At 38.9% G+C, this 9,928-nt stretch overlaps 1 protein-coding gene across 6 annotated transcripts in view; it reads right to left on the bottom strand.

Annotated features, from left to right (window-relative positions):
* Positions 1-666: 666 nt before the first annotated feature.
* LOC121949958 (suppressor of tumorigenicity 7 protein homolog) overlaps positions 667-9,928 on the bottom strand; it is a 73,717-nt gene continuing 64,455 nt past the window's right edge. For 4 of the 6 annotated variants that reach the window (XM_042495827.1, XM_042495831.1, XM_042495829.1 and 1 more), the window contains 6 exons: positions 9,172-9,244; positions 7,242-7,344; positions 6,573-6,723; positions 6,351-6,443; positions 4,300-4,442; positions 667-1,140 (listed from right to left, as the gene is read on the bottom strand). In XM_042495827.1, the coding sequence (XP_042351761.1) occupies positions 1,045-1,140; positions 4,300-4,442; positions 6,351-6,443; positions 6,573-6,723; positions 7,242-7,344; positions 9,172-9,244 (659 nt within the window). In that variant the 3' untranslated portion in view covers positions 667-1,044. The remainder of the gene's footprint in view (positions 1,141-4,299; positions 4,443-6,350; positions 6,444-6,572; positions 6,724-7,241; positions 7,345-9,171; positions 9,245-9,928) is intronic. The other 2 variants (XM_042495828.1, XM_042495830.1) reach the window with 1 other exon arrangement.

Here is a 9,928-nt window from a genome sequence, read left to right as displayed (position 1 = left end):
AAAAAAGAAATTAGTAAAAAGTTAGAAGAAAATTACATTAAAATAAGAAAAAAAATTAGGAAAAAAACAATAAATACATACATGCATACATAAATAAATGAAAGAAAATGGAATTTAGAAAAATACATTTTTTCTTTAACTTTAAATAATTATTATGAGAGTTATAAACATAGCTTTCTGGAAATTTTACCTTGTTTTTTTGATAATTTCTAACAATCCCCACCATCTAATTTTCAGGTAATTTCCTGATCACCTTTTACTATGGTTTCTTGTCAAGTTGCTAATTATGTTTTTTCATTTGTCTTTGAAAGGAACAAATACAATTTCCTCAGGTTTCAGAGGTTTTCAATGGTTGTGAAAGATGTCTAAAAGCAGCACTAGAGGGCCGATGTTGATCCAGGTGTTAAATGGATAACCAAAGTTAAGATTCCTGATTCCCTCAGCATCACTTCAGAAAGAAGCAGCGGGAGGATGCAGTAAAACCCTTCGTCTCCCTGTGGAGTGAGATGTTAGTTTGTGAAAGAAAACACACATTAGAAAATACCAAAGATGCAAAAATTTCCACAGAAAAACAACGAAAACCTACCAGGTTGTTCCTGATGATGTCGCTCCGGCCGAGGCAGTTAAACTGCAGCGCCTGAATCAAAGTGGCGGGAACAAGCCGGCTTGCAGCAATACACAAAAAGTCCTTTATTGTATTTTTTTGTCTTTTCACGTTTTTTTAATGATGGCAATTGAACACCTCTTTTTGTACAACAAAAGAACAGCTTTAAATGATTGAAAACCCAAAAAATGCAAACATATCAAATAAAGTCAAAACCAATTCTGGATTCAGTTGTTTTGCCTGTTTGTTTCATGCCTCCTCCTGTCGCCTTCAGTTTGGTTTGAACTCGCTAATCTTGGCACAAAGGTGTGTCAGTCCAGTCCAACGCAGCATTCTGGGTTTCAGTTCAGCTGTTTCTGTGTGCATGGAGGTCGGCTCCGGGTCCTGGTCCTGGTCCTGGTCCTGGGTCTGTTTCTGAGTCTGGTCCGGTCCGGTCGGGGTCAGATGCGGGTGAGCTGGTGCCAGAGGCTGGACGGCAGGATGCTCTCCACCTTCTCCATGATGAAGTTCAGAGGAGCGAACAGCGTGCTGAGAAACTACAGAGAGCAAAACAACAACAGTCACACAAACATGAACTCCACTGCAGCTCCACAAAACACAACCTCGCTTACTCCATCTGCTCGCTTCTCTCTGTCACAGATTAGATTTTATCAAATTATTAAAGTATTCAACTTTATTTTGGAAAAAAGGGCATCACAAGTTTCCAGAGCACAGATGTTTTCAATTTGCTAATTTTGTCAAAATTTTAAAAAACTAATATATTAAGTTTAAAATAATACAAAACATCAAAGATGAGAAGCTAAATCCAGAGAATGTTTCCATTTTTCCTTCATAAACTATTAAACGTAATAATCAATTTAAGCATCAAAGTTCATTTTACACTTTAATATAATAATTACAACACACGGCCCACTTACTGTCTTTTATAGAAACTTTAAACCTCAACTAACCGTCTGCATCAGCCAAAAAAGGAAGACAGCTAACAAAAGAGGACTACTGATGAAGACCATGTGATACAGTTGAAAGATCAAAATAATTAAAAGCTTGTATGTGGACCTTGAAGCAAGACTGTTGTTGTTGTTTTTTTAAATGATTTCAAATGTATCTTTAAATTTAGTTTTTCATTTTTTATGTACTTATTTATTTAGTATTTTTTTATGAAGTCATTTATGTGTTCATATAGTTTCCAATTTATTCATTATTATTATTATTTACTGAGTCATTTAATTTATTTATTTTTACAGCTTTAGTCCTCAGCAGATGCTGGCATCATACCAGATAATGTGACTATCTTGCTGTTCCTGATAAATTACATCGAAAATTCATTCTGCTGAGTGTCAGAATTCTGGAGACTAAAGTTTCTTACTATAAAAAATGTGTCCCATGCCCGTTTTTTCGTATTTCTTTTACCCCCAAACTAGATGAAGGTTCACACTTCTTCTGACTGCGGCTGTGAGTAATGTTCAGCTCGCCGTCAGGTCTCGTCCTCAGGTTGGTGTTTTGGCAACAACCAGCAAAGAGGAGGCTCAGAGGAGGGGAGGTTAGAGGGTAATAGGGGCTCCACCAGAGCAACAGCGGGTCATAGAGGTTCCCAGTTTGTCAGATGGCAGATAAAAGCCATGACAGTCTCCTCTCCACCTGCATGTGTCGGCCAGGTAGATGGAGGTTTGCATGTTTGAGAAGTTGCAACGTCTGCCTCACACATCGTATCACACATCTCAGCTCCAGCTTCAAAGAGCACTTCAAAGTAACGGTGTGTGTCCCGTGTGTCTGAACTGCGTGGGCGGTCCCCTGGGAGAGACCGTCCTGTAATCCAAAAAGTCGGGGCGCACCATTCTGATACACCTGATCAGCGTCGCCACCGACATCATGAAGAGGATCAGGGCCACAGGTTGACCACCTCATGAAAAAATGTCAATGCTGCACATACTCCATCTCAACATGCAGATTACCAGCAAGTTTGCAATGAAAGTGTAAGATTTGCACAAGCACCCGAGTGTCTGCTAATGATGTGCTGGGCCTTTGAAATACCTGACATGCAGTATAAATATACTTACAGCAGTGTTTACCTTGTTTAGTAGTGAAACAATTTTACTGAGGGAAATACAGGGTGCCATCAACACATCAGCTAAACTTAAGCTAATGCATTAATGCACCCAGGAGGAGAAGTTAGTAAATTACAGAACAAAAAAACAAACAGCCACTCTCAATAAATATTTAATATCTGCCATGTAAACTGGCAACTAAGATTCACTGCATTTAATGCACGGAGATAAACATTAGAAAGTTGCTTTATGTGCTGGTCAGAGGTGAATAAACTGCAGGGTGAATATAGTGTGTGTGTGTGTGTGTGTGTGTGTGTGTGCAGGTACTGTAGATGGTATCTGCTGATATCGTCACATCAAGGGGGAGAGATGAGCTAAGGCACATTCCAGGTGAGCAGCACAGTGCTGCAGGCTGCAGGTAGGGGTGGGGGAGGTGGCGCCCTCCACTGGCTGCTCTGAGTACAGGCGGGAACGCTGAAGGTGGCTGTGTTTAGTAGTGAAGCTGGGAGAGGACTTTTAACCGCAGCAGGTACTGTAAAAAATAATGATCCGACTGCCTCTAAACTTTGATAAATGTCCTTCTCTCGGTTGCATGCGTGCGGCAAAACCTGCAGATTTAATTCACTGACACAACAGCTGAGTGAATGTGTTGATGACTTGGTGCAGCAGTCAGTTTAAGGATTGCTATACCAGGCTGGTGGAGATAGTCAGAATGTCTTAACAGTTTGGTATTTTAATTTGTCCTTTATCTTTTTATTCTGTCTTGATCCTGCTTAATATTGTTATTAATATTCTGTGTTTACGTGTTTGCTTTTGTTCTTTAATTGTATTTTTTTTATTTATTTTTTAATAGTTTTAATCTCTGTTTCTCATTAACGTCCGTTTTCCTTCTAATATGTTTTTGCCTCTGATCTTGTTTAATTCTACTTTAATTTTAGTCTGGCCTTATTTTGGCATTATTATTAAGCTTTAACAGTTATATTGCCCCTGTAAGAAACCCTTCTTACTTGTACTTTGCTTTGTTTGTCAAAGCACTTTGTAGCTCTGTTTTTAAAGGTGCCATATAAATGTATGCATTTCTATGCCTTTTCCTTGACTTTGGGGCAAATTTTGCAAGTTTTAAAGAGCATACACTCTAGAACAACCATCGCTACTCCTTACCAATTGTTTTTCGTTACAATGTAACATTGCACACAGCCGGAAGTTAAAACCGTACAATGTAACAGTTTACGAATGACAAAGAAAGAGGGGATTTTTATGAAAGTATCCAATGCAATAACAGATAATGCTGTAATTTTGGAGCTCCGACACATGGAGGTTCAAAACACAAAGTTTATCCTGAATGTGGTGTTGGAGGAAAGGTCACAGGGTTATTCAAATAATGGCAATCTGCCATTTAGATTGATATTGATATTGTGAGCAAAACAGACATTTTGACCCGAGGGTGGCACATGAAGAAGGTCAGAGGTTAGATATATTTTTCCCATCCAGCGGAATTTATGTTAATGAGCCGATTAAGTTTTTAGCTTTAAATTGATTTTTGCTGCGATATGCTGCAGCAAAAATCAAAGTAAAGACGTTACTCAGTGTGTGTGTGTGTGTATGTGTGTGTGTGTGTGTGTGTGTGTGTGTGTGTGTGTGTGTACTCACAGCTTTAGCAAACACTCCCATGAGTTCAGGGAACTGGTGTGTAAGCAGAGCCAGCATGGCGGTGAAGGAGCAGAGACCGGCTGTGAAGAGGATGAAGAAGGGCAGCTCCTTCTTAGGGTAGACTGATACCTCGTGAAACACTGCTTCCACGTGAGACACGCACACACGCACACAGACACACACACAGACACACACACAAAAACAAACACACACACACAAAAACAAAAACATTATTAGTTTAGACATATAGTACATCACATACATCTGAAAATGTAATTTATTGTCTGCACATTAGTATTTGTTCCGGCCTGAAATGGCTCATTTCGTGGCAGTTTTTCATACTAATTTCAATGCAAGTCCCGAATATTTTTTATATTTATATAGGATGCACATCATGATATGATGCATTTTCAGAACAAATATCCAAGTATGCAACAAATATATATATAAGATATATAAAATAAAAAAAAAAAAACCGTACAGTGTGGTCCAAAGTTTTAGAAAACGCAGTGATTGACTGGACGAATAGGCCACATAACAGATAAGAGAGCAAGAACGAAGAGCACCTCACAGCTTCACCATGAAAGACTTGGGGATCCCGACTCAGAGAGTTTCAGTATCAGGTGAGGGAGAGCCCGTCAGCCTGGTGTGCCTACAACAGCTTGACAGCGGTTTTGACCCTTTATAGTTTGTAACGTTAGAAAACTTCAACACTTGCTCGATACAATAATCTGTATCCAGAGTTCTGGACCACTCTCTTAAAGTGATAGTTCAGGATTTTTGAAGTGGGGCTGTATGAGATACTTATGTATGGTCAGTGTATTACATATAGTAGCTGGCGGTCGGCACACTCCCGGTTTGCAGAAACAGATGACACTCCTAAAAATTGATAAGCTCACTGACTAATAAAGGGAAAGAAAAAGTCATCCACCTGATGGATGTATTTAACCAAGTAACCACACATACAATTTTAATGTAAATGCAATTCTAAGAAAAAATATTTTCTGACCAAGTATGTTAAAAAGTAAAAGATAGGGAATAACTTAAATTTCAGATTGTTTTGGTGCAACTTAACTGACAAACTTCCTCTGCTGTTAAAAGGGAGACTTGCAGTGTGATTGTATGCACACAGGCATGTCTGATCAGGTAACATACAGTTCTGTACAGGATCTCACATCCAAACATACAGTATATGAACCATACTGCTCCTGTGTCAGAAGAAAAACACTGCTGCTGCTGCTGCAGCCATTAATACATTGTCATTCATGTGTCAGTTGTCATTAATGAGGCTGTTATTTATAACCAGTTAAAACCTCAGTTTTTGTCTGAAGAGAAAAAAAAGTTATGTTAATTCTTCACTCAGCACAGTGTGTGTTGCTGCTGGTGGCTGGAAGCCAACTTAATCAAGTGAAGGTTTGTGTGTGAAGACAGACGAGCTGCTGAGCAGACAGCACGACGACACACACTCCACATAATGCACACACACATTATGTGTCCTCAGCACTAAGGAGGGAGTTTGTCTCATAACAGCTACTAATGAAACATTTAACTGCACATTTTGATGTGCCAGACATTAAAATTAACATCGTTATTCTAAATGAAAAGACCAAATCTACATCAGCCTAATAAATACGAACAAATAATCACACTTTCTCCAAAAGAATAAAGTCAAGACTTAAACAAACTATGTATCTTCTACAAACCAACAACTCTTCGTATCTTTCTGGACAAAATTAACCGCCAACACCGCAGTGAATGAACGATGCCACTGCAACCACTAGTAACACTACACATTAACACTGTTTGACTTAATTTCACCAGTCACCAGCTGCACCAACACAACCACTGAAGTTGTGTTGGCGAAGGGTGATGTGTCTCGGCCGTCCGCTCGTGTTCAAATCAACAAAACGCATGTTAATACCAGGTGTAAACAGGCTCTCAGAGTAACCTTTTTAACAAACAATACAGACCATATCTTTTTTGTTTTTGTACTGCACAAATACACCTTGTGTTTGTGTAAAAATGTGTGTTTATGTCAGAGCGTCTCTTACTGGGTAGCAGCTCTCTGTCGGCCGTCTCTGTGCAGATGGGGTATGGATAGAACAGGTGACCTTTCTCCAGAGGATATGGGATCATTCTGAACGCTGCAAACACACAAGAACACACGGTTTTAATTAACAAAGGGTTGCGGATGGCTAATTACATCTTTAATAATTAACAGTGAAGTTCCATGTGGGAGTGTGTGTGGTAACTGTGAGTGTGTGTGTACTCACTGCCCTCCCAGGTGCAGTGTAGCAGGTTGAGCGCCCCCTCTACTCTTTTCCAATGCTGCAGGTGGAAGAAGGCGTAGGCGATGGCCTCGCTGTCTCCCCTCTTCAGGATGTGCTCTGGAGGAAGAATCAGACTCTTCATCTCCAGCAGATACTGAGGAGGAGGAGGAGGAGGAGGAGAAGGAAGGAACAAAGACAGATTAAGTGACAGCAGTCATTCTGAATTTGACACAAATGGTAAACTAAATGTAGCTGAGTGTAGAAAAGAAACTGCATGTAAATGGGCGCATATAACTCAACCATAACCTGATTAAACAAACCAACGCTGCACCCACTTCAGCGACCTTTTTACACAAAATATTAAGTAATAATCAGCATGACTTATGTCTGACTTACACTAAAAAATTGTAAACTGTGTTTGACATTATTGACAAATAATGTCTCTGTTATACAACATGTCCTGCTCAGTATGTATGTTGATTGTTTCCTGAAGTTTGACCTCACTGTTAACAGAAATTGATTCTTGTCAGAACATAGTCACAGCCAATTTCATTTCACATAAACACTTTAACACCTTTACTGATGGGTGGCGAGTATGTGTTCGCAGTATGACTTCAGCAGCTGTGTTGTGTGTATGTGTGTGTGCTTATTGTGAGTATACACGTGTCTCACTTTGGGGACGTGAGGGTTGAACTCCACCGCTCTGTGGATGGCTTCTACTGCGTTCATCTCTGCTGTGCTCAGTCCTCGCCTGGATGCTGCTTCTGGAGAGAATCTACACACATGTGCATGCACACAAACACACACGTCAGTAATCCCACTTGGGATTACACATCACCATATGATCAAAGTGTTTGAAAAAAACTCCCATGGTGCCGGATAACGACGTCCAAATCCAGACGACTCACACATCACTAACCAGCTGCTCTGTGTAAGAACGTCACATATGCAAATCCCCAACATGTAAAAGAGTGCCTGTTTCTCCAGTACATCTCCAACTGATGCTTTTTTCATTTCAGGCTGAATATGACTGATTTAATGCTGAACGGACAGGGGATGTATAAATGGATTATTAGTGGGAATAATCATGCCATCCGGGCAAAAAGAATTATGATTCACGATACTGCGTCCTGGTACCAGGGCTCATTGTAGCCTTTTTTCCCATCATTCTTTTTGACAAACTTAGCTTTTCATGATTTATGCTTCAAAAATATCGCAGGTAATTACTAAACAATGTGACTATATACAGGGTGAGAGAAATCACAATGACGGCTATCATACTCTATCTGTGTTTGGGTGCAGATTTGTGGGGATTTTTGTTCACATTGTGATGCTCTAAAGCATTCAGATGTTTCCTTTAGGTAAAGCTTTCTGTTTGCTGAGATCATTATCAGGTAAAAACAGGCACAGCTGGTTCAGAGCTGAGACCAGTGATGTGGCTGAGAGATTATTTTATTTATGATATTTATTATCACCACACCACAGATCTATATTCACCTATTCACTAAGCACTTTGCATGTTGCTGTGACGCAACCCATCGTTTTAGTTTGTTTTGTTAAAACTATCTATATTTTCTTCTCCATGTCTTCTTAGGGGCTTCATTGTAATCACTTCACATTTACATGTGAATTAATACATTTAGCACATTTTTGTACATTTACCTTACATTTTGTGAAGAAACAAAATACGAAAAACAAAATATACTGTATGTATATTCTGTGTGTGCCAAACAAATATTCATACATACACACAAACTGGTGCTCATAACTAACTAATGATATTTGTTTATCATCTGTTTTTTAATAGCATTTTAAAATCTATTACGTGTTTTACACATTTTCAGTTCCTTTTGTTTTGCATTTATTCTAATATTTGTTTTTGTAAACATACAAGTTCTTCTTTGTTAATACTGACTTGTTAAGTTTGAAAAACTTATGGACACAGACTGGAAGCATCTTTTCTTTTTACCAAATCTCTAAATTTGAGAGCATCTGATGTTATCAATAATTTGTTGGTTGGTTATCAATAATCATCCCTATTTATGATTGCTATAGTTCTCTTCTGTGGCAAAAAAAGGATGTGTGTTTGTTAATTATCTATTTATTTATGTATGTATGATGTATAGAACTATAAAATAATAAGATTAGAATAAAATCATACATCCTTCCAACCCAAGTTTGAAATAAAAATTAACATAATAGGGACAAAAAAATAAAACAATAAACAACAAATATAAACACTGTGTGTGTGCACATACATCTAAGTTAAAATGGAAAGTCCGGAATTTTTTTGTAAGTTTTTTAAAAGCTATCTCCATGGTTTACTGTGCACCACCATTAAATATTTTACAGTCATAAATAACACTGTACCTCCGGCTGACAGGAGTGCACTGACGAGACCGAAGCACTCACAATAACACTAATCAACCCTCGAGGCAGCTCTGCACCAAAGAGCTAAGTAACTGCTAACCCACTCTCGCTACAGCAGCTATTCTCTCCTTACACTGAACACGTCCTCCGGCCATTTTCAGCTCTTAAATAGCAGAGCAGGTATGTTGAGCCTCCTGTATGAGCATTGTAGCTGAAGAAAAGTGATACTCACTTGTCCGATACCGCCCTGGCTTTGAGCAAGGCTGCTGTGTAGCATATTGTTGCAGATTTGGGTAAGCTAATATCTGTGGAGGAGACACAAAGCAGACATGGACAGAGAGGAGGGGGGTGTTTAGGAGAAGTTTGAAATTACAGGTGATAGTTAGAGGGGAGCTGCTTTTAAAAATACTTTCGCAGCCCAGAGGATTTTCTAAACAAAGATAATGAGTTTGGGTTTCATTGCTTTGGGGGTATTTAGGTACTGAGTTTTTCTCTTTTCCAACAGTTCAGTGTGATATGCCTCTTTTTTTACTGATGTAAGCACGACTCCAACACTGAGGCTGAGATACCCTGTGGAGCATTAAGGTGGATGGATAAAAGATAGTAACTGTAACAGCTTTACTACTGCGGAAACACCTGTTGTGCTCCATCCTAAAAGATGAATGTATGTATGCCTCTGTGCAGTTTCTGTGGTACCGTCTACTAACTCCTGCATCCCTGTCCATTTTAATACCACTAAGTGCAGTTTCACAAATCAATGATATTTCAACAATTTATTTTGTGGATTTTATGGGCAGTTTTTCTGATAATGAAATAAAAGGAAAAAAATAAACATTTGTTATGTACGACAGCCGAGACCATCTGCGCTTGCAATTTGTTTTTTAATACTGTTAGATCATGGTAAATGGTAAATGGACTGTACTTGTATAGGGCCTTTTTAGTCTTATTGACCACTCAAAGTACTTTCACACTACAGGCTACCGTACAAG

The sequence above is a fragment of the Plectropomus leopardus genome, chromosome 11, assembly GCF_008729295.1.
Source record: "Plectropomus leopardus isolate mb chromosome 11, YSFRI_Pleo_2.0, whole genome shotgun sequence".
Lineage (NCBI taxonomy): Eukaryota > Metazoa > Chordata > Actinopteri > Perciformes > Serranidae > Plectropomus > Plectropomus leopardus.
This window is presented reverse-complemented; position numbering and strand designations above follow the sequence as displayed.